General features: G+C 43.5%; 1 protein-coding gene across 4 annotated transcripts in view; it reads left to right on the top strand.

Annotated features, from left to right (window-relative positions):
• LOC311426466 (E3 ubiquitin-protein ligase NEDD4-like) overlaps positions 1–25,391 on the top strand; it is a 144,919-nt gene that overhangs the window by 42,297 nt on the left and 77,231 nt on the right. For all 4 annotated transcript variants that reach the window (XM_084502845.1, XM_084502847.1, XM_084502846.1 and 1 more), the window contains exon 3: positions 23,284–23,365. In XM_084502845.1, coding sequence (XP_084358971.1) covers positions 23,284–23,365 — 82 coding nt within the window. The remainder of the gene's footprint in view (positions 1–23,283; positions 23,366–25,391) is intronic.

Here is a 25,391-nt window from a genome sequence, read left to right as displayed (position 1 = left end):
GACCCCATGGTGTGGATGTTCTTATTCAACTAAAAGGTTTGGAAGTAAAAAGGGTTGTGTGTATATGTGAGAGGGTATATCTGAATGTGTTACTTGCTGCTGCCTTCTGAATCATGAAGTAAATGACAAGTGGGGCTGTCGGGAAGTTGAGAAAAGTAGAGTGCTTCTCCGATAAAATTAAGAACGTTTTTCATTAAGAGGAAGCTGCACTTCTAATGACGTGATAGCTTGTTATGAGTCCCTCTGGGTTTATTGCTTTTACCTGCTCTTTTCTGAAAAGCCTGCAGCCTGGAAAACACAGGCAAGATGCAAGCCTTTTTCCTTTTCATTTTACCTGGGCCTAGGGTCAGTGATTTAACTAATTGCGTTAGCGCTAGGCCCCGCAGGCTCCAGGCACCTGGTGAGCTATGTTAAATCACATCGTGTGTCCCCATTGAGAAGTCTACCTGAAATGGGGCTGAACTCTAGTTCGTGTGCGTGCTGTTACTGGGGTTTGCGATGAATGTGGAGCACACGTGCCTGTGCCTTGCAGATGATACAGACAGCAGATGGCTACCTTCTAGCCAGTCCGCTACCGCTATTTCCAGTCCAATTGAGGTTATGCTCTTCTAGCTAATGGGAAAATTCCTGTCACAGCTATGCCCCTGGAGGTCCTAGCAAGTCTGCTACATTGGATTGAGTTTTTAAAACAGCCTATTTTCTGCCTCTTATTTCTACTCTAGCAGGAGATAAATCAGTTGAAGTGAGTTGCTCTCAAAAATTAACCAAGCTTTTTTTTTTTTTTTTTTTTTTTTTTTTTTTTTTAAATAACCTGGCTCCTAATAAGCTGACTCCTTAGTGCAGTCATTCAGCCCTTCCCAGCTGTTATCCTAGTACACAGCAAGGCTCCCTCTGGTGGCTAGTTTAATAAACAGCTTAAAAAGAAATCTATTATCAGTAACTTTTATTTTCTTTAAAGTGATCTACTCTATGTAAACATAAATGAAATTTGAACTCTTAAATTGATTTTGTGTAGGGCTTAAAATATTATTTTGGCATCAACCATTAGTCAGAAATTTTACCCAGTAAAATGTGAGATTAGCCAGATTCATAGAAGTAGCTTTTGGAGGAATGTTTCAGAAGCACAAGATGGCATGTGCCAAAGTGAAAGTACGGGGTATGTGCTCTCAAGGCGTTCCTGGGGATGAAGCAAAGCAAAGGGGTTTTGTGCTGCAAACTTTTCAAATGCCTGAATTCAACAAAGCCGCTTCACTAGGTGGCAGTTGCTCAAGTAGGATAGAGTTCAGAGTGCATTTCTTTCCTTTTTCTAATTGGGGGGGGAAGTACAGAAAACCACTTTCCTTCTGCTGGTGTAATGCACTGAGAAATGTGATGTTCAGAGCAGCACAAGTCTTCCACTTGAGTTTTGTGCAATGCCATTGATCAGTAAAAGTCTTTAGTCTTATGTGCTATGTTTGCTCTGTACTATTGCTTTGTGCACAGTGCAGCTATTTAATTTTCTCACTTGCTACATTTCAATGGAGCACCAGGCAATTCAGGTTGAATTTCACTGGAAAATCTCAGTGTTTTGGTACTTAACAAAAATAAGCATCAAATGAGACTTCTTATTGTTGTGAACTCAAAATGAGTGCTTCAGCAGGCATGGGGATGAAACTGATGATTTCCTGTCAGCACTGTCTTTTCTTATTTTTTTAAATGACAAATGATTCAACACTTCTGAATCACTGTGCCTACCAGGGTATTGTGTGGGGCAAGGAGGGAGGAAGAGTTTGCTGGCATTACTTTCATTGGTATGGAGCTGTCACTCAGAAAAACTGTAAGCACTTCTAATGTAGTGGAAACAAACATGTTATTTACCAGGCAGGGGAAGGGAAAGAAAGCAGTTAAGAGCCTCACCAAATCTAGGCCAAGCTGTGCTTTGAAGCGCAAAGGAATAAAACCGAATAAGTTAATTCAGAGGCTGACTGTAAAGCACTAGATGGTGAGGGTGTCCTGAAGGAAGAAGCACCTTTGACAAGATAGCATCTGTACTAGTTAACTGAAGTAAGGTTTGGTCACCAATTTTTATTTCTTAAACAAAGCTGCACAGAAATGTTTTTTCCTAGCGGTGTGTAGGTGGACATTCAGCAGAGATGATGTCTGCAATGCTGATAGTCTAAGGCTGCTGTCTGACACCTCTTGAAAGCGGGACGAGTGCTCCAGGTGCCAAGCAGAACTGTAATGATTGTTGGGGAAGAGGTAAATTATTAAATTTGTTAGAATACGTGTGAAAAGCAGGCCAAAATGTGAAGAATTGTCTGAGTCTTCTCTATTTTCCATCAGAGGAGGTGGCAAAGTCCAACAAAAGAATTAAGGTTGGGAGTGGGGGCACGTGGTTTATCGGTGTATTTATTAAATCGGCTCAGTGGCTTTTGGTTTACAGAGGGAGGCTTCCCACAGCAGGGATGTGCGGTGTGCCAGGGCAGGTGGGTGCTCTGCTGTAGCTGGCCTCTGTGTGAAGGTTGAGAAAAGCGTGCGAGGAGCAGGCCACGTCGCATCTGGCTGATTTCTTGCTAGCTGGCAGCAGAGGGCACCAGAGAATTTCCTCAACTTTTACCACTAGCTGGTACTCTGGGTTTAGCGGAAATTAGGCTTCCCTGTTTTTTCACCCACATCAGCTCTTGGATTTACTGGCACTCCTGCCAGTATTTGGTCCAACAGTTCCTTGTGACACCTAACTCTGGGTCCTTGGAAATTGCTGGGGGCAGTATGTGCTAAAGATGCACCACGTGAGAGAAGTAGCAAAGAGGATTTATTCTGCAGAGTTTTTGTTGCTGTTTATAAAGTAGAAAACATGACTTGTGTGAACTGTTATAAAACACCCTTTATTTGTGGGTGGCAAATTCTATTTGTTTACAGAGCAACTTGTTTTTCTTTTAGCACTGTCTTCAGCAGGAATGTGTGCTGGACAGAAATAGATTATGGCTGCAGTAACTCATTAAGAACATCGGAATTGTAAAATAAAAATAGCATTACTGATTCCAGTTTTTTGGAAGGCTTATTAATACAAGCATAAATAATAATTTGTAAAGTTCTTACAAGTCGATTCTCTTGGCTTATTTTCCACTTGATTCTGCAAGTGCCTCTGAAGATGGTTGCAGCTTTGGGCAGGTACAGATATAATCACTGTCGTGTCTGCATCACATCATGTATCGAGTAAAATGTGTAATAGGAAATGGCAATGACATCGCTTTCAGTAGACAGATTGTCAATAGGTGGACATTACTTGGCAGTAAGCTTTGGCTGAGAAATTACAGTGTAAGCTGATAACTGTTCCACTTAGATGCTCTATCTTTGTGTGAGGTGTTTAGACCTCACTTTGATTAAGCTCGGTCAGGGCTGGGGCTGTGCTAAGGGCAGGGGAGCTGCTCAGGTAGAAGTGCCTAAGATGTTAGGGGCAGCGTGGGCCCTTGCAATGTAGGCTGATGTGGAGAGAAGAAAGCAGAGAGGAATACAGGCGCTTGCAAAAATAGCACTAGCATTTTTTCAGATTTCTTTGTAAGTAACTGGAGCAGGTATAACTTGGTGGTTTGTTTGTATTATGCAATTTTGCTGCTGGCTAACACAGTTTTTGTTGCTGTGCTTCTGGTGCACGTTAAAATCAAGCAAATTCTACATGCATTTGTCCTTGTTAGTGAACTAAAGAACTGAGGAGTTTCCCTCTGCACTTCCACATTGGAAGTCCTGATGCAGGTTTAAGATTTGCAGAGGATGGACTTCAGTCAAGACGACTTTATACAGAAAGCTTCATGTATCCCAGTTTCTTTTTAGGCATAAAAAAAAAAAAGAAAGGATATAAATGCATCTCAGACTGTGCTAACTTGTGAGCTCTGTTTTTGGACTAGTTTTTAAAATAATACCTTAATGAGCTTATGTACATGTGACATGCAATTCATTGTTTCATGCCTGCCAGTGCTACCTGAGACAAGGAAAAGCCTCTGTCCATTTGTTAGGAGGTAATAAATCATGGACTAGTCTTCTGCATTGATTTATTTGCTGAAGGTTTAACCAGGATGTTGTTACTACTTACTCATTTCTCTGTTTCTGCCTTGGAAGGCTCCTGGGCTGCAGCTTTGGTGTTGGGACACAGAAGGCAGCCCCTTGCTGCTCTCTTTGCACAGGCGGGGGCTGGAGGTATTGAGGGCAGTGGGTGCCAGCACACAGACCAGCAGGGAAACTGCAGCTAGCTGTAGCTGCCTGCTTTCATGAAGATGAGCCCTGGTTTGCTGCTCTGTGAGAGGCTGTGGGCCCAGCCCTCCCTTAGCCCAAGAAACCGTGCCGTGTTTCCTAATGCCAGTGAACGTGCGTGGTTGCTGCTTGTGTGTTTGCTTTTGGATGTTGCTTGAGTGGCACAGCTGCTGCTCCATCGTGCTTTGAAGCCTGTTCATTTATTTTTTTTCCTTAGGGCAATCATGTATTATTACTTACTCTGTAGATATTGTTCCAGTACCGGGGGGGGGGGGGGGGAGGGGGGAGGAAAGAGATGTGCTCTCTTAGCCAGAAGCTTTATTTTGGACACACTGCCAAGAAACAGTCAGTCTTTCTGTATTCTTAGGGCTTTGCTATGAAATCATTGTCGGGTAAGTTAGGGACAGGGTGGCAGACATAACTTTCAGTTCCCTTTTTTAGTTCTTATTAGAGCCACAAAGTGTGTGAGTGTGCCTGCGCAGAGCCCTCGTGACTGGGTATAGCACTCATACCTAAGGAGGGGGGTGGGAAAGCATGGGAAAAGTACGGCTTCCTTTTTCTTTTCCCTACCCTAGCTAAAATATAGCACTAAATTTTCAGCTGTATAGCAGAAGTAAAAGATCCTGGGTGGGTGAGGGAGGTTTGGTTTTCCTATGCTGTTTGGTACCTCTCCAAACTGTATGAAGACGTTTGCAATTTTGGGCTCCTCAGTAAAGAGCCTTGAAACAGATACATAAAAAGTGTTGCTCTAGAACTATTATTTTGTGAATAGATATATAATATTCTACTTTAATTGAAAATGAATGAATAAACTGTTGTGGAAATAGATCAATAAATAATACAATGCAATTAAGCATTAGTTTTTTTCTTTAAGTCAGTGGTAGTATTAAAGTGTTGCTGGCATTTCTGGTAAGGCTTCGTATCTTATATCTGTGCTTGTATATTTCACCAAAGAAATGAGCATAGGCTAAAGCACAAAGAATTTCCTTAGAGTTTAACTGGGCTTAAATTTCAGTTAGAAGCTTGTTTCCCTTAACTTTGGTTTTGAAGAACCCACTTTCTATTTTACAACCCAGGGGCAAGGTTGGTTTTCAGGAGCCGTGACTAGGTCACTAACCAGCAGGAAGCTACCTGCATGCTTTTGGGGTGCTAGATGGGCAAGAAGACTTTTTCTGTTGAGTGTGGCAGATGGGGCCAGCTCGTGGTGGTGTCTGCCAGGTGCCAGAGCTGACACAAACTAGAGTTTGCGTCTGTTCAGCTCGGAGTGCAGAAACAGTTTACGTCTGTCTGCAAAAGCAACATTAATATAGCCATAAAATGCTGTGGAATACAAAATACTCTACAAAAGCTGTATTTTGAACATGTCCGTGCATTGGTGCCCGTGCATGGGCAGCGGGGCTGCAGGGGCCTGTGTGAGGGGAAGCCGGGCCTGCCCCAGGCCTGTTTGGCCCCCCCAGCGGCGCGAAGCTGAGCCCGGCAGCCAGGCCGCTGGGTCTGAGGGGCAGAAATGCTGGATGGGCAGAAGGCTGAGGAGAAAAGTGTGAGAGAGAGGTCTGCAAGTACCAAGGTCAGAGGAGAAGCACAGAAAATCACTGTTTTCTATCAGTGTCTTGGTTAGCTAATTGCAAAATGTGGAAAAATACCAGCCTTCGGTTTCCATGGGTGTTGGGGGAGGGCAGGATTAATGCTTGTGAAATACTCGGATACCATGGAAATTGGAGCCTGAGAAAAGGCTACGGGGAAATTAATTGTCTAGCCTCCAGAACAGGGCTAAACATCACATAAAATGAGCTGCTGGGGTGAAATAGAAAACGTGGCTTCATGTCACACACAAAGGCGCAGGAGCCGCGTGGCCTGGCCGCGCTGAGGCATGAGGGAGCGCGGAGCTGCGCGGGCAGCAGTTGGGGTTCAGCTGCTTTGTGGGCATAGCAGCACATTTACTGCAGCTTCTGGTTCCTTTCTGTGGTAAAAGGAAGAGAGTTCCAGTCTGTTTTTAACTGGACTGCTCGTCGGAAATGCATGTCTGCAAACAAAGGCAAGGGTTTGCAGCCTAAACTGGGCCTACTTGGGACAGGCAGACCTTGCAGGTTGCTAGGAAGGCACTGTTAGTGTTTTCCACTCCCCATTCTTACTACTTTTCTACAGTGTGTGATTTTTTTTCTTTTATTTTAAAATTGACTTGAGGGTTGGAGATGTGCAGCCCTGATTTTAGTTGAAGCAGAAGTAGGCTAGTGCTTGGGAAAGACTTTGGAAATGCTCTTCTTACAGGCTGAGGTTGTCGACCCGACTTGCTGTAGTACAGGTGTCCCTTGCAGAAGCTGAAGGTCTCGGGCTCAGGTTTGACAAAAGCAATGCATGTGGCCATGGTAAGGATACCAGTGGTTGGGCATCTCGCCTGGCAGAGCTCCTGGTTGCAAGGTCTTGCACTTTGGCTGGCAGGTGTAATGCAAGAGCAACTGGGAACACAATCAAAGCCGCTCATTTGAATAAGGACTTTCTCATTTATGCAGGTGATGTCAGTTACTGGGTGCCCCTTCCTGGCTGACCTGTGCTGTGGTCTGTGGAGGGCTTGCTCTGTGGTGGAAATGCAGCTTCGTGTGGTGGACTGGAGCTGCCTACCCTCCTCTGAGGCTCGAGGGAGGCTGTGGAAAGTGAGGCAGGCCTGCGGTGTGGGTCTGAGGGAAGGACGGTGCTAACGCAGATGTTAGGGCTGGGTTGTACTGAGTTCCACAGGCATGGTAGTCAGGGTTGCACTCAGTTGTTTAGCAGTTAATTCCTTTTTAATTAAGTAGATTGCCTCTGGCGCCCACAAATACTGGTTTCTGGGAACTTTTGGCAACTTATGGATCCTGTCCACTCTAGATGTAGAAAACAATTTAATTGAACTGCAGTCTGAAAGGCAATTTAATTAAATTGCAGTCTTGCGAGCCATCTTCTGAGCAAATGCATCAGATAGATAGCAAATGCATGCTGTCTTCAAGTCATAGCCGTGTCTGCACCAGGACAAAAAAAAAATCTTCAGATAGGGATAAGTTCTGTTCAAGAGTGTTTGTCTCCTGTATTACAGAGAGAAAGCCCTTAGGAAGCAGCTGCTCAGTCAGTCAGAAGTTCAGACTTATCTCATACTGTTGGGTGAGGAGTAATGTGGCATTTCTTAGCAGTAATGAATGAAATTTTGTTGCTCAACAATTAGCACGTGACATGTGTCTTCAGGTGGGTGGGGGCTTTTATGCTATTGTAGAGACACATCCTTCAAAATTCATTGTAGGCAAGCCTACAGTAGTGACCAAGAGAACGCGCTGACCCTGGTGATGACCAAGTCTTGAAATGTCACATGGAAGAAAATGAATTCAGGTGTTTCAAGGAGAAACAACAGAGTTAGACATTTACATATCAGCTGAGAGAAGGGATGCGGGGGGAGCCCTTTTGGATAACGTTCATGGTGTGTAGATCTGGCCTTCTGCTTACAAACAGCTTTAGAAGTTTGTGGTGTTCAACAAACTTGTGGTGTGACTGAGCAAGGCTGGCCTGCGCCAGCAGAGGCTGTGCCTGCATGTCACTGCCTAACCTGTAGGATGTTGGTGACCACAGCTCATTGGAAACAATGGAGGCAAGTTGCCTGCTCTGAGTTAGCATTGCCTGCATTTTTCATGCAATTGTTGACAGAGTAATCATCGGGGAATTTGATTCATTAAACCCAACCCTTGTTGCCAAGTCCCCCTCGTAAAGGTCAATGGTTCAAGACTGTTAATGTTAGTGCTTTTGTACAGAGCTTGCCATCTCCTGTACTTGGGATAAATAGTGAGAAACTTTTACCTCTGCCACTTTCCTTACAATTTAACCATAATGGAAATGTCATTTATTTTGTGAATTCTTAGCTTACATCTCCATCTGTGACCTCTGTGGCTGTTGAAAGTCAAGGTTTAGAATGTGTTGTGTGTTGTATAGTGTAGAGAACTAATTTTTCTTTTTTTTTTTCCTTTTTTTCCCTGTATTACACTGTCGTTTGTCCAGTATTCATAGAATCATTCAGCATGCTACATCTGACAGCTCTGGTTTGTTAGTAATTCGCCTCCATTGATTGTCTTGAATGTTTTATCTTATTTCACATTCTAATGATTTGGCTTATACCATGATTCTGTGGAGTAATACTGTTTGGTTTAACACTGCGAGGGACAGCAACTCCAGGCTGATTAGCAGTTTCAGCACAGTTGATCTTTTCGTTGACACTATTCTACAAAGAGAACTGTGTTGTGGAAGGAAAATAATTGCTTCTCCAACCTCTTATTTTCTTTTATTAACCAAGAAATGTATTAGTTGTGTCAGCTGGGAGTGGGCTGAAGGGGAGAGTAATGGATCTGTCTGAGGACAGGCGATGTGAGCCCATTGTTCGTTGTTGTTGGGTAAATTCCGCACATATTCAAGTAGCTGCTTGGCGCTGGGAGTGTCCTGGAAACGTGACAGCAGGAGGATTCACCGCAGAGGTGGCACCGTGGAGGTGATGATGAACAGGCACGGTGAGGTGTACTGCGATACCTGAGGCAGCATAGAAGAATTACAGGTTTGTAAACGTATGTGTTTGTGCGAGAGACTAGCAGACCTCTCCCTTTGGAATTCAGAGGAGCTCACCCCTTTCTGTAATTTCTGAGGTAAATGTTTGTAGCTATTGTGGCTGTGCTGGCGGGCACCAGTTGGGGTGTGAAGTGCAGCGTGTTGCTGGTCCCTTAAGTCTGTTGTAGCATTAGGGTAGCTCAGCAGCCTGCTGGCCCCTGCACCTTCTGATCAGAGATGTTTTAGGAAAGAAGCTGGCAAGCATGTCTGGCCTGTAGCAAGCATGTGGTAACACTTTGAGACAGCCTAGGACATCGTGGCAGCACGTGGTGCTTTTACTTTTCTAGCCTGTTAACTGTATCCTGTTCCCACTAAACATAGCCTGCTGTGGGGCATTCAAAAAGTGGCTTTCTTCATCAGCAAGCTTCGTATGGCTTCCATCTACACAAAACAAAAAACATCTGAGAGTTAAGTAGGGCTCTCCAGGCAGAAGCATGTGCTGCACTGATATGTGGGACTGTGGCACGTCGTCTGCATAAGTGTTTTCCTGTGTTGTTTTCTTCTTTCTTTAACTTCTGATACTGTTTCCTAGACAGTGTACTAGGTATGAATGGTGCTGAAAAAGAGGAACAGTCACTGAAACCTGTTTGCTCTTGGCAAAGCCTTTGTATGGGAAGGGGATGGAGAAAAAAAAAAAAAAAGAGCTGGAAAAGAGCCCTGTCACCTTCACTGCATGTCTTCCTCCATGCCTGTGAGGGCATTGCTTCTTTCCTAGTGGCATGTTGCAGAATAAGGCTCACTGAATGTACTTAGATAAAAGCCAGCTCCATATTTTTCCCTGGAAACCTCATGCTAGCAGCCTATCCTGAGATTCCGATTATTATGTTAAGTCTGCAAATTTATTTTTTCATCTGAGGTGGTTGAAAGTCTGGCTTTTACAGTGGTGTCTCTGAGCTAATTCAACCTGCGTTAGCAAGAAAATAACGTGCTTCTCAGAGGTTGCAATTTTATCTCTAACTAGAGATTAACATCAGACTTCAGGCGAGAGGATTCCGAAGTTTTTGAAGTAATTAGCCGATTACTGTTATTATCCACATGACCAGCTTGGTCCCTTTTGAACCTGTCTAATTCCCTAACCCGCAGTGAATCCCACAGGCTAATTACGTGCTTCCTGTGCTTTCTGGCTTTTCCTTTCATCCAACGTCATTCTGCTCCATGTCGGGTTCACAAGATCTGCTTGCAGCAGCCAAGGGCACGGGGTTTGTGAGGCTGATGGAAGAGCTGACGACCTCGTGGGTGAGCCTGGCTTTCTGGTTGTTAGAAGCCAATTTATGTTTACGTGAGATGACGATTTACATTTACAGTTGCTTCTCTTGAAGAGTGTTCACTGTTGCATGTGGCAGTTTTTCTGACCTATTTGAAGACTTGGATCTTCAAAGGTGTCCTGTTCTTGCTCATACCACTCTTTCTTCTGCTGAGCAGAAAGCCTGGTGAAGACAGCGAACAGTCCTCTTCAGTTTGGTCCTGCAAAACGCCTTAACTTGTCCCATCCAACACAACAGGGGGTGGTGGCAGTGGGACTGCATGGGCTGGTAAGGTGAGACCAGCAGTTCTGAGCCCTGCACATCACGCTGAGGATACACGTCCAGCCTTCCTCTGCCCTAGCTGGCTGCTTGCTCCTTTCTGCTGGCCAGCACAGGTATTTCTGAGGCTCTGTGGCGAACTGCATGAAGGACCTAATCTGGGTTTACGACAGCCTGGACTGAGGGACAGAAAGCTTTAACCCACGTTTGTGTCCCTGTCTGTTCCATCTCTGTGATGTTCCTGTTTGTTGACAGAAGAGGAGATGGCACAGGGCTGGGAACATGCCATGGGAGGAGCCAGCCTCCTCTAGCAGCAGCACTCAATTAGGTCATTTAAAGTGGCTCCGAAATTGTGGCCTCTCTTGTCCGGTTGTGTAAAGCCAGAAAAGCCTGTTCCTCAGCACTACCAGCGTGTGCTATTCGTTGCTACAGATGCTGCCTAGAATTCCTGCGAACTTCTCTTTTCCAAAAGCCGGGTGCTACTGAATTTATTTTTTTCTGCTGGATTTTTGGACTTAGTGAGATGTTTTGGTGGGGTGGAACATCATAGGAAGAATTCAGATCAAGACTGAGGTATGCAGGCTCTCCCTTAGAGCATTCATTTACCTTTGGCTTGCAATCATGAAAAATGGCCTCAAGGAAAAGGAAGAAATACGTGTATTTACGCTTCTATCTTTTTACAAGGCCAAGATACATTTTTTGAGATGTATTTAGAAAACTCAACTCATGCTCTGGGAGTTTTTCAGTTCAGGAAAAATGCAAAATGAATCTGGTCTTGTTGCTCTTTACCAGAACACAGCATTCTCAAGTAACGTCCAGGGAAGGTGGAGACACTGTAGGTGGAGTTTGCTATACAGTTTTAACTCCCTTTTTCACCCACAGGCACTTCTTTGCAGCTGTCTATGATGTGAGTCATCATTATCTCTAGCAGCTCTTTGAATAAAGCCTTGCTAAATTTCTTGTAGTGCTAGATGAGGTGTCAGCCTTTCTTTGGAAAATAATAATAACAACATAAAAAAGGAAAGATGTGAGGCCTATAAAATGGCTCTGGGATTTAGTATGAAGAGGTGAGATTTTTAGGATGCTTGGACACAATGGATTGCAAGTTTGTCTCTTTGGTGAAAGATAAGGTAAGGATTTCTGTTCCTTCTGAAAAACATTTCTTTATTTTAGTGCAAGTAGTCACTTCTGGCTTTGCTTTAGTCACAGTACGTGTGAACCTTGTGTGACTGTGAGGGGGAAAAAGCTGCTTCATTTCTCTTTTAGAAGAACTCTTAATACATTTTAAATGGTATGGACAGGAAGACAAACCCCTAGAAGCTCATCCTAAAGGAAAAAAAAAACAAAACAAACAAACAGACCATACACTCTGAAACATTCTAGTTATTTTCTGTATGGTTTTATTGTACTTCTCACTTAAAGTAACAAGAATAGGGAAACCTGTCAATGGTTATTGAGATAAAAATAATAGAGACTGTAAAAGTTATTTGTCTTGTAACATTGAGGTTTTACTACTCTTCATAAAACTTTGGTAGAAGTATTTATTTCCTATCTTAACCTTAATAATGCATATTTTGAACTTTGTTTCCATCATCCCTTTGAAACACTAGGCAAAACTTTAATCTTTTAAAATCAGTGATTACTTTCTAACCTGCACTAAGTGCTTGTGTGCACAGAGTTGTCTCTAAGTATTTTTAATGATTTTGTAAAACATTTTTCAAGGAACTTCCTCTTGCCAAATACAGTCTGCATTCTGTCCTGCTGTTAATTACTGTTCATTACTCCCGTAAACTTATGGAGACTCGCTGAGATGGATAGTTTTGAAGAGTGTATTTTACTGACCTGAATTTGTAAATTATTTCTGAAAGTATATTGGCTGTACAAGTGGATCTCTAATAGTACACGTAGACTGCAATCTACAAAAAAATCTCAGTATGAAACTCAGTCCAAAGTTTGCTTTCCCCTGAGTAACCGGGCAGACTGTTTTTATGCTGGTACTCACATTTTCTAGTGTTTACAAAATCCCGGTGAAAATGAATATCACCCCCTTTTGAAGACTGGGCAGACAGATAAGTATGTAAAACCAAATGAAAACAACAGCAGAACCTGACAGGTGAGTTCTTGCAGGTTTAGTTGTGCTGGCGTCCCTTCCCCATACCTGGATGTTTGGCCTGCCCTGTCTTTACTCCATCATGCCTGGAAAGTGGCAGACTGGCTCTGTTGCTCCACCTAAGGAGGGGATAAGCACAGCAGACTGTGCAGAGCTCTCCAGTTGTGGTGCAATAGTATAGGATATTAACAGTTTCAAATGCATTCTGCTTTTGCTTTTTCTTTCAAATTTGGCAGAGGTCAAGTTAAATTGGGCTTCTGTCCCCAGTGTCCCTCAGTTGGGGTATGGTCAGGCGTGCTTTGTGGAGCCAGAGGTTGCGGTGGCTGCCCTGCTGCAGCAGAGAGGCTGCCCAAGGGAGAGTAGGGAGAGTACAGGTAGGTTAGATTGGGTAAATGGGGGGGAGGAGAGGTTGGATGAAAGCTGACCAATAGCCAGGTGGAGGTTCCCTTAAAACCATGGAAATAATTGAATTTGGATATGGCTTCAAGAAAAAGCCTTCTCTGCCTTCATGTTTGAAGATGTTAGTACTTTTCTAGACAGAATCATGTGAGCTGTTGATTAGTTCCTTTCGTGTGTGTGAAACAGAGGTGGGAAAGGGTTGGCCCAGTAGGAATGCATATGCATTTCTCACAGAAGCAAAATTGTCATTTCAGGCAAGACTTGTCTCCTTTGAAGTAATACAGCTGTTCTGAAATGTGAAGTTTGCCTTCATGTGAGAAGCTTGGCATGCATGCACTTGCATAACGAGTGGTACTAAATCTTGTACTTTGGGAGGCGTTTTCATATGTAAAAATAAAAATGGAGCAGTGCAGGGCTTAGTAGTTTCATTGTTCTTCCACGTATGCGTGTGCTCTCCACCCCCTTCTTTTATGGCTTAAAATAAAGAAATAATAATTTGGATCATTGTCAAAGGATGCTTTAAGACCTGCTTTCAAATCTGGTTCAAGAATATATAGTAAATATAATTCCAGACTCAAGTAAACAAATAAGAAACTGCTTATGGGCTCCAGTATTACAGTACTCTGAAATAACATAGTTTTTAAAAAGGTGTTGGTCTGTTTGCTCTTCTATTTCAGAGATTTTTTTTATTTTTTTTTAACAAATCAATGCTTTGTTGTCCTCCCCAATAAGAAGAGCTGTAAGGTTGCCTTTTGAAGCTGCAGATCTAATGAAGGCTCTAGAATTGCTTGAGCTTTAAGAAAATAATAAATACTGAGTTGGTAAAAAGATGACAAGTGGGTAATTCTGAATAAGTTAGGCATTTCAGAAGGTCAGGAAAAGGCTTTATTAAGACCTCAAAGTTTTTATGGCTGTTGTTCTGCCAAACCCACTTTGCGCTGCCTTGTGATTATGATTAGCGGAACGTTTCTTATTAACAGAACTCTCTTAGGATTCCAGTTTATTCTCCAAAGAACTGTGATCAGCTCCATAGTGCTGCTAATCTGGGTAGGTATTGATGTTTTCTGTAGGTTTGGGCAAATCATATCAAGATGGCTAAGATTGTAATTAATGAGCTTGGGATTTTGTAAGGAGGAGCGTTATAGATAGGTGTTCAAGAAATCAACTCCCATTCATCTCCCGGCACTAGTGAGATAATGACTGGGCTCATTTCTCTTTATTTATGAAGACCTGACTTGAAATCCCTGCTTAGTCCCTTGAATGCCTAATAACACGTGCGGAATGATCTGCTGACTTCTGACAGCAGTGGGCGATGACGTTGCATAAGAAATTCAAAGCACTAATAACCCTGTAATCTTTCTGATTGCAAGAATGGCTGTGCTGACCTCCTTCACTGCACCTGGGGGGTTCTCCTTCCTTTTTATGTTGCTGCGCTGTGCTATGGATAGAGCTGGGGTTGGCTCTTTTGGTATAATTTCTCCAGCGATACTTAGGAAGGAGGAGTCCTATAGCAGGTGAAAGGGTCAAACTTTTGTATACACTTCCTCCTATCTCCCTTAATCTTCAGCAAAAAATTGCTTCTCCCATGTCAAGAAGCATCCTCACGGACACAGAGGGTATTACAGCACTACTTTGTTCTGTTAATCGTAGGTTTATTATGCCCAGCTGCTACAATCGGGTCATCTCTCTGATGGCAGCCTCCTGGTCACAGTGACCTTGCTTGCATTGCGTGGCTTTCTGTGTCAGCCTGCCACCTTCCTTTGTTGGCGTCCCTGGCGTTGCGCTCCTGTCTGAAAGCCGGCCAGTGTCGGGGCAGCAGGGGCAGGCTGTGAGGAACTGCCATCTGCGTTGTCCCTGGGCTCCAGGCTTCTGTCCCGGTTCCTATATCTGCTTTCGGTTATTACAGTAATGCTACTAGAATGCTGCTGTACGTTTTCACTTACATATCAACTGCGTTAACAGAAGTCCATGATTTTTTTCTATTTATCACATGGCAGGCTTCATTACGATTGCCTTCTTAATACCAGCACTGCTTTAGATAAAAACTCATGCAGGTTAAGTTTTCGGCTTGTAGCTTTCTACCTGAATTATTTTGCTGAGCTTCTGCATTTGATGTTCTGCCCTCTTCTCAACACAAAACCAGTACTTTGGCCGAAAACTATTTCTATGGCAAGTTTTCTAAGCAATTTGCAAAACTATTATTAGTTCAAACATTTGTCAGGTACATGATGTCATCTGCACGATTTAAAGGGCTTAATTCTACTCATCCAGTGTCATGCTCTTAAATTTATCTAGCACTCAGTTTTAAAACCTGATGCAAATCAGCAGTGATTCAAGCCGGAGACTGATGCTGACAAGGAACTGTGGAATGACTTGCCTCATTTGTTACTTATTTTTAGAGCACAATAAAAGTACTCATACATCACTTCTTATAACTGTGGTTACCAGGAGTGCCATATAGGTTTTTTATATAATGCTTTCTTCAGGAATGAACTTTTCTCCATTATAAAAGTCAAGAAAATAATACTCTATCTTAATGCCCCTACCTCCCCTCCTTTTTATCCATCAGTTTCAGGGTGAAAAGATCTGCTAACTACAACTTGAAACTGATCGGAGTCTGCTTTCTGTGCACAGAAGCTCCCTGTAACCTACTTTGTTGGTTTTCCTCAGTAATCTTAGCAGGTGTCTTTATTTTTGACTCTTCTGTGATCTGGATCGTCAGGATTTCCCTTCTTTAACACTTCTACAAATTCTGCTGTTAAACAGATGCCTGGTATTTCCTCTGGTCTTCACATATATTTCATTCCACGTCATTGATACTTTTCACAGTACCTTTGTACAGATCAGATACTGTATTTGTCCTTGTGCAGATTTTCCTCGAACAGTTTTATAGATCTTCATGCTATTATCTAATAAATCCATTGGTTTGCCTTGCACTTTGCCATTGTAAAGCTCCTTCAGTGCTTGCTTCTACTACGCCTTTGACATGTAATGTCTGTTCTCTGGGATACGTTTTCATATTTCATTTTGTTATTGTAGTTGTGTTACTAATTATGGATCTGCTTCTTTCCTTGTCCTGCCATCCTTCGATATCATCACCTGTTTGCTCAGTGTGTTCTTCTATTATGCCGGCTCTCCGAGAGGTCTCAACCAGTCTGTCTCCTTTTACTTTGCGTGTTTTTTGTTTCCTGGTAGAGGTACTGCTCTCAGGAAGTTCTGTTGTGCTACTTCCATGCATGTCTCTCATCTGCTCTGTGATAAGATTTATTAGTAATCAGGAATGAGAGACCAACATCATTCTGTAAGTATTAATCTGTGTCCCTCTATTTGGGACACACTGTTTTTAGCTGCCTGAGGCCTGGTGTGGCTGAATGTGCTCGTGGTGGCTGAGGAAACCTGCTGGTACTACCTGGCAGCTGTAGAGATAAGGAGCAGCAGACTGCATGTTACTGCTGCAGACAGTTGGTTTGGTTTTGCTTGACGCCCTGCCAACTTCCATCTGGTTCCAGGCGTGTCTTTGTCACCAAGGGCCACGAGTGCTGAGAAGCGCAGGGAAAAGAGGTTGCTAAAAGGCATGCACGAGGTGAGGTAAAGCAGACTCAGGGTGAGTTACAAAATCTTGGGCAGGCACCCTTATTACAGGGCCACTACTGGTCTAGTCAGTGTCTTTTCCACATCCCTGTTTTTGGGGCTGGACACAGTCCAGCACATGTGGGCACATCATCACTTCCTTACTGAGTACCAGAAGCTTCTGGTGCATGAACACAGATTATTGTAGAAAAGACAGCTCTGAGGTTTAATTATGCAATGGATTAATTATGCAACAGAAGCTTGGGGCGTGTGTTTGTTTTTTTTCTTTTTTAAAGGGTTTTTGTTTGTTTGTTTTACTAAGTGGAGGTCTTCCTAATGAACATTAACGATTTGAGTCACTTCTGACTTTTCCTGGTTGAACAGATTCTAATGCCAGGAAGAGAGATGCAAACTACAACTTATTGGCAGGGACTACGTTTAACATTATTATGCAGCAAACCCCGCGGAACGCTTGAAGGTAGTGGAATGAATGGTTTCCTCCTTTCCCACTGTAGCTGAATACAGTAAGTGCTCGCTAGTAATGGTTTTATTATATAACAAATGCAGAGTTATTAGAAATTTAACAAGACGTTGTTGAATAATAAGCACTTTTCTTGGCCACAAGAATAGAAAAGTAGTGTGTTTGTCAAACATTTAAATTCCAGGGAAAAAACACACATTTTTAATTTTTCAAGATGGAATCGGGTGATTGACAATGAAAAGGCAGATTATAATATAAATTACTTTTGATGGATTTTATTTGAATATTATACAAGCACAGGTTTCCTGGCAGGTCGTCTCTAGTTTTCTGTAACCCTTTGGGTATGATTAACGTTGAATCCTATAGGGCTGTGTTAGTGTCCTTGCTCTGATAACAGAGCTCTAATTCTGCAGGCATTTGAGGCGTTTAGTTTGTGGATGTGAAACCCGTGTATTTCGTCAATATCTTCTGAATTACAGGCAGTTACAAATTAGACTGCTTATTTGTTTGTTGCAATCTGAGCCAGACTCTAAGTAACAAGTTTCTTAAAAGCTTGACTTTGTAACTTATTTATAGACTTCCAAACACCAGAAGTTTAATATTAGTCAGATATATTGTAGTCAACAAGAGTTTATGTAACTGCGATGTAAAGAATTGCCTGATTATATTTATGACTGTTGGAAACTCTGTCGTGTTACTTGGGAAATTTGTTGAAGAATGCTCCCAGTGCCGCACGGTTGGCTTGCTGAAACACGTGCTGCTGAGGAGCCAAATGTAATAAAGTGCTTGGAAACTGGGGAGTGGCACCAACACGGGAAGGAGGAGAAGAAAGGGGTTAAGTCTGCTGGATTAAGGAATAAGTTGCAGTATAATTACTCAGACTACACAATAATATTTTTTCATTTTTAAAAACATAGCCAGTCCATTGAGCACCTGTACCCTTTAAAATATTGAATATGGAAGTGTTTTAACATTTTCTGTGTAGACGTTGATCTAAATTAACGAGCAGCGTGCAGTCTGATCTGGAATTTTACAGCTGGGGCAGGGACTTTGCTAATTTCAGCCCTGGCTGAAATAGGCTGGGTACAGAGCCCTTTAACCATCAGGGGGAGGGAACAAGCATGAACTGTGCGCATGTGTTTTTAAAAACTGGCTGGGATCGGCGAGTCCTGATGCTTTTATTTGGGTATGACTGTAGGACCGGAGGGAACCTTAGAAGGTCTCTGGTCCAGCCTTGCCCCCGGAGCAGGGTTAGCTCTGGGATCACACCAGGTTGCTCAGAGCTTTCTCTAGTCGAGACCTCCAAAGACGCAGGCTTTACAGTTGCCCTGAGCCCCCATGACACTGCTCGAGTCCTCTCCGTGAAGTAGTGTCCCCGTATATCCAGCCTGCATCTCTCTGCGTTGGTGCCCCCTGGATAGCAGCCCCGTGCTTCAGCAAAAGGCCTGCCCCCTGCTTTGGGTACCAGCATGTGGGCTGCTCGAACAGTGCGGTGCCGTGGGAGCTCGAGGGAGCAGCGCCCTGCAGAGTGAGCAGCGCGTCTTGTTTGCTTGACCCGCTGTCACATTGTGTGCCCGAACGTGCCAGCTGATGTGCGCACAAAAGCGGGTTTCAGGGCTTTGTGTTGAGATGCCTGCTGCCTAAAAGCATTAGCAGATCACTGCGGAGAATTACAAGTGTGTGGGAAACAATAAATGACAAGCTTTTATTGTGTGTGCTTGACCACTTGAGTTGGCTTAATCCTGGTCATGGTGACTGCCTTGGAAAGCCTGCATGGGTTGCTTTGTGTCCGTGCTGCCTGTTGGCATGAAAAGTGGGCCTGGTAAAGTCACAGGGAAAAGGGCCAGAACGATGCACTGCGGGCTTAATGGCATGGAAATGACCAACGTGCGGTGTTCTCAGCATCTGGTGATTCACGTTCTCGTCTCAAGTGCATGCCCCGTCCAGGTGTATCTAGGATCTCTACCAACCAGAACTGAATGGATAAACTGAAATTGCAAAACAAAGCAGAGTTTTTAGGTGGGACAGATGTGAACACCACGTTGGGTTTGGGGGCGATTCTGTTTCAGTGGAATCTGTAGGAATCTGAGGCAGCTCCAAATCTTCATGTGAAGCTGGGCAATTACATGTGGGTGCCGCAGCCCTGGCCCAGGCTGCCCAGAGAGGGGCTGGGGGCTCCTCGGGGAGGTCTCCAGCAGCCGCCGGGATGTGGGGCTGGGCACCCTGCTCGGGGGGCTGCTGGGCCGGGGGGGCAGCACCTGCGACTCCCTGCCCACCCCAACCGATCTGGGACTGTGTATCAAGAGTCCTGCAGTAAAACCTTGTGAGACAGAGCATCAAAACATGTTCTGAGTTGTACTGGGCACGTCTGGTTGGTGAGTGGCCTGGTGGATGGCCCTTTCTGTGCAGGGAGAGCCATTGCTACGTGCTTTGTAAATGGCCTTTCTGTGAAGTACCTGAGACTGGGACTCTGCCTGCCTCCACTGTAGCATCCCTCCAGGAGAGGCTGAGGCCAGCTGACAGCGTGCTTGTCTTTCAGAAGTGTGTGGCGAACACCTCCTTGTCCTTCCTTGTGTGTCTGTCCTTCCTGGGAGCCCAGGGAAACCTCTTAAGCATAACGGGTGGGTTTCTCTGGTGCTTTGCTCTGGCCTTTGTTTGGTGGTTTGTTTTGGCCTTTTGTGTTTGTGGGGTTTTTTTTGTTTGTTTGTTTTGGGTTTTTTTTTGCTTATAAAAGATTTTGGTTTAGTTTGCTTTTCATCTTGTTCAGTATCTGAGAACAGGTGTTCTAGTGATGAATCCATATGGTTGTGTTTTCACGACCAGAGTATTTGCATAGGTTTTGCCAGCAGTTCCTTTTTGAAAATAGTGCCACGGCCTCATTATGGAGATGTTTAAGTACCCCTGATATCCTCTGCCCAGAAATACTTCTTTTTTTTCTTTTTTCCCTAGTTCTGGCAGGTAGCGTTAGAGTTCAATAGTAAGAGCCTTCATTTATGATGATCAGGAGTTTAAATGGTATGTTATAGGAGTACACCAACATGTTGATATTGAATACTGAAAAAAGTTAATGCACAGGAGTCTTGATCCTTGTTTTCTGCGGATGCAGAAGACACCCACGTCCATGGTTTGGGAGGTACGTCTGTTCTGTGAGCTTCCAGCTCAGCGTGACCGCCCCGGTGTAGCGGCAGCAGGCAGGGTTAAGGTGATCTGCTGCACGCTGGGGCTGAGTTAGCTGGAACTGCCACGTGGTGGGAGAAGCAGAATAGGCTGCAACGTTTCTTATCGGCAGCTACTTCTAAGTGGAGAAATGAAGTGGTTATAAACTCAGTGCTCTTTGGTATCTCTTACTTACATCCTCTTATTTTTTGATGGAGCAAGCAGAAGTGAGCGTGGCAGTTATTTGGGTAGCTAAATCCTTCTGGGAGACTTTGGCTGGGAAGCTGCGGTCTGTGGCTGGGATGCTCTCTGTGCCGCTGTTGCTCGGTGAGTTCGGTGCTCTTATCCTCACTTCCAGTGCCACAAGAAGCTTTCCTTACACGGGAAGCTTCATGGTTCTTTAGGACAGATGATGGGTTCAAAGGAGAGAAAAAAATGTCAACTGTCAGATCAGTTGAGGCAGCTGCAGCTTCCCGGGCTGTGAATGAAGCGCTCGATTTAGCAGCAGGTAAGGCAGGCAGCGTGACTGAGGCCGCTTCCTCTGTAAGCTGTCAGCAAATCCCATCAGTCACAGCCTCTGGATAAGAAACTTATGGTGGATCTCAGCTCTTTCATCCTTTACTTTTTATTTGTGTCCTTATGCTCTTTTTAAGTTTGCTTGTTTATTTTTAAATGCTTGTTATTATTAAAAAAAAAAAAAAAAAAAAAGAAAAAGCTTAAAGACCAAAACCAAGCTGGCTCTGCATTTCATGTGGCTTAGAGATGTCTCTACCAAGGGCTGTTTTCTATCTGTTTGCGATGTTTAATTTGACAAAGTCAGTCAAGTAGACTTCAGAAAACATTAAGATGACTTTAGAAAAGGGAAGGGCAAGGAAAGGGGAAGAAACTCCTCTGCCCTTCCTCTTGATGCTCCTTCCCACCTCTGCTGTGCATTCTGTCTCTCCTGAAGCAGCAGCTACTAGCATGCCTCCACTGGACCGAGCCACAGTACTGACTGGGCTGAGAGCTGACCTCCTTTCCCCCCAGCAGCTGCTTTTGACTCGAATTCTTCCTCTCACCTATACCCGTGGGTAGCTGCACACGGAGGTGTTCCCCACCGAAGACGGGGGCAGCACAAGGGCCAGAACAAGGAGCTGGGGCAGAGCTGGGTGCACTGCCGGGCAGGCTCACAGCGCCTCGGCATCTGTCAGGCTACGTGCTTTTTTTAAGTAGTGATTGCCCATGAGTAAATAGTTGTAAAGATCTAAGCGTTCAGATAAACTCCCAGCTCACGTTCAGGAGTGGAAACTTGTACAGTTCACTGGCTGTTTTAGAGCAGGTTGAGGGGTCAATAGTTCAGGAAAGGCTACATTTTCTTACTCAGTTTTGTAAGAAACCTGTTTTTCCCTTGTTAAACAAACAAACAAAAGTCTTGCAAAAAAAAATCTGTTGCCTCCTTCACCATTCCTCATTTTTCATGGATATTGTTGCGCGCTATCCTAATAGCGACTATTTGCATTTTTATTTTTCAGATGTCGATCTTAGTGTTGGTTCTAATATTTAGTTATGGAAACATTTGTATTTGCACCATGCAGTTAGAGCAAACTTGTGTCTTTAGGCAATAATGTTGATGCTCACCTTGAGAAGAGCATTTGAAAAGACGAATAACACTGAGGTCTGAACGAGTATTTCTTAATGTTTTTTCATGGTGAATTCCTTGTAAGGGGAATGGGTTTACTCCTCCAGTTTTGTTACTGTATACTCAAATCAGAACGAGCGCAGGATCTGTGAATGCCCATGCTCTCCCCTATCTCCAGTTCAGTGACAGCACAGTCTGAAACGTGCAAACCCGATGGGTGTTGCAGGGTTTCAAGTAGTAGAAGTTGGATATTTTGAAGAAATGGGGTTAACTCTGATCTATCAAAGCTGAAAAGCGTATGATTTACTTCGATGAATGTCTGGTTTCTGCTGCTGCTTGTAATAGGGTATTTTTCAGTAAATATAGGTGGCATGGTACATTAAGCAATTCCGAGTGGTGGTAGCATTTCTTTTTAATCACTGTGATGCTTTGTTTCCTGTCAGACCTTGGCGCTCAATGATGAATTTAATTGCAGTTTAAGTAGGTGCATTTATGTGCATCAACAGATAGGATAATCCTGCACAACATCTTGTTTATTTGTATGTTATTTTCACTCTGCAGTGTTATTTTCCAAGTAAATTGAACTCCTAGTATAATGAACACTCAAATGCTGATTATTCTTTAGCAATACTGACAAAAAATTATTTTTCAGTTTTATGAAGTATCAGAGATGTATTTGAGAGAGTCTCTGCAAGTCTGAATGAATTAGTTGGATAGCCTCAGTGTCTGCTGCCTATCCTTTCTTCAAAAGCTTTAGATTGCATCCTTGAACTCCCCCTTCTAGAACGCTCTTCCTTGCAGGAAGAGAAGGTGCTAGGAGGCTGTACCGTGCAAGAGGTTACTGCTCTGCGGTAGTAGTGCTACTACCCCATACTGGCAGCTACTGTCTCCCTGCTGAGAGAAATTAGGAAATGCAGATTTGGAGGACAGCAAACCTGCAGCACAGTGACAGGGATGAGCAGCTTGGTGAAAGCAGTGACCTCCTTTAGTGCCACAGCCTATGTCTGAAAGACATCTGACATACAGAGCTGTATGGCCTCTGGAATATGCACGTCTAATTCCTTAATTCCTTCTCCTTCAGAAAAGAGGAAGAGGGGGGTGGGGGAAGAAAATCTGAAGCCAGACTCATCTGTGCTAGCTGGTACAATGCTGTGGACAAGACCCGTCCCCAAACAAATTTCAACGGGATTAGCTGTAGTGGTGGTTCTGCTTGCTGCTCTGCAAAGCTTAGAATACCCCATGGCTGTGAATTTGATGGTCACTATGCTTCATCATGTTTAGAAACGGTATTTGAAGGGAGGCTGAATTATTTGCTAGTGCTGGTGGGCAGAACTTGTATGCAAGCACGTGCTGTTTGTCCACAGCAACGGGAGAAAGTTGCAAGTTAATGCCGTGGTCAGTATGGAAGTGAGCACATTCAAACACATCTTTTAAGTGTTTCCGTAGCTTGTTACAGTACATTGGTTTCAGTAAAAACACTTCCTCTAAAACTATTTAGCTGTTATTGTTATCCCATTAAATGACAAACTTATATTGAAATTACATTTGGCTGTGAAATTCCCATTAAATGTGACCTCTTCTTTTGCAGTGACCCCTACGTGAAACTTTCCTTGTATGTAGCAGATGAGAACAGAGAACTTGCCCTGGTGCAGACAAAAACTATTAAAAAGGTATGTATATACTTCTTTATTTCATTGTTTTGGAGACACTAAGAACACCTGAACCTGTTTCTGTAATGTGATACAACACTTAACTTGTCACATACATGTATAGAAACCCAATAACCCATTCTTCTTTCAAACCAGAATGAGAAAACAAAGGTATACGAGTTCAATGCGTGTGATCTGTTGTTTCATAATAGCATTTTTGCATATATTCTTTCTGTAAAATACCTTCTTTATAGCCTGTCTAGCTTAGTTTTGTGTAAAGTTTGTGAGAAAAACATTAATTTTTCTGAAAAGCAGTACCAAGTTAGCTGGTGTAGTAACAACATGGGCTGTGACATTTTTTGTTTCCTTAAATAGGTTCAAGATTTATAGCCACTTCTATGTAAGTATGTGGGAGGTTTTCTTCTGATTCCCATACCTCGTTTTTGTAGAAGGCAGGGCATGATGTCATGCCCTTTCGTGGGACACGTTTGCACAGGCCTGCCTCCTGGTCCTGGCGTCATATCAATGGAAAACACATAGGCTAGATAGGTCACTTGCAGGCTGTATAATACCTGGCTATAATTGTGCTATAATATCAAATGGTGTGTTCTCTCCGAAGTCTGGGATTGGTTTTGTTTTATTATGGAACAGCAGTATTCATAAGAAACTGTTACATCAGTATCTGTGTACTGAAAAATCTTTCTTACATTGCAAAGGTTACACCCTACTGACAGCCCATGCATTAGCTTTTGGGGGCTTATTTGAAAATGGATGCTTCAGCATTCCTGAAAAATGATGGCTTTCTTCCTGTCACAGCCAAGTCCAGCCCTTGTAGCACTTGTTTGTTCTCCTAAAATAGCATGGCAGCTTCTGCTAGCTGGCAAATGCCTGTAGGTGGGAGAAAGATTCTGATCTTTCACCTTTCGCTTGAGTGGAAGGAAAGACTTTGAACATGAGGTGGTGTGAATTGCGATGGGCTGGATGCCCTCCAGAGGTCCCTTCTGACTTCAGCTGTTTTGTGACTTTGGATGAAACGCAGGACTGTTGTGATGGCAGAGGGGACGTGGGACAGGTCATGGAGGTGCAAGTGTCCTTTGGCTTGGGGGAGAGATGCTTTGTAGCAAGTCCGTGCAATAGGGGTGGGGAGGTGAGGAAGTGTGGCATGGTTAAGGCTTTTTTTTCCCCTGGCTTTGTAGGAAAAGATGGTGATCACATCCAGAGCTTTATTGAATGTCTCATTTCTTCCAGTAGCAGTGCAGTTTTTCTTGGGGTGTTACAGTCAAAGCAGATTGCCTTATGTCTATTTTTTTTTCTTCCTTGGATAACATTGCCTGTATTTGGAAGGGTGTTGCTACTGTAAAAGCATGAGTACTAAAGAGATGGCATATTTGGCTCCTAAATGCCTGAAATGTGGTGGCTATAGAAGAGTAGTGTAAAAGTTACAAGCAGTTGAAATGAGAGCATTGGCTTGGAAATAAGGTTATAATGTTATTGCTGAAATGATAATTACCATCTTTGGATGTGTGTGACAGGTAGGAGAATAAGAGCTTCTGAGAAGGCTACCATAAGTAAAAGCCGTAGTGAAGTTGCGAAAGCATTGTGTTGTTTCTCTGAGGGAAGGTGGTAAACTCAGGGATCCTTGTGCTGCCCTAGGAAGGAGAAAAAGGACAGTGTTTGTCTGCAGTTGGGCTTCTGTGCAGAAGGCTGAGGGCGAGATGATGATGATGTACTCTTGGGATTGCATCTGCCTTCTTTCACTGTTTCTTGTAACTGTCACTTAGTCTGGACTCTCTCGGTTGTTTCCGTAATAGTAATGTTAACTCATCCTTTGGAAACTTCTCGTCAGTCATTTCATTATTGAATTGTTGAATTTCATCTTGTCTGCCCTCTGAGCAGTTTTCTTCCTATGCAACATACAACTTGTGTGTTTATTTCATGAATAGCAAATGTGTATGTTGTCTTCATTTTGAGTTGCATTTATTAAGGAAAAAATATTGAGCAAAGTCACTCCCAGGAGTGATTCTGAAAGACCCTGATGATTATCTCC

The sequence above is a fragment of the Aythya ferina genome (assembly GCF_964211825.1).
Source record: "Aythya ferina genome assembly, chromosome: W".
Taxonomy (NCBI): Eukaryota; Metazoa; Chordata; class Aves; order Anseriformes; family Anatidae; genus Aythya; species Aythya ferina.
Note: the sequence above shows the minus strand (reverse complement) of the source record. Positions and strands in the feature narration are given on the sequence as shown.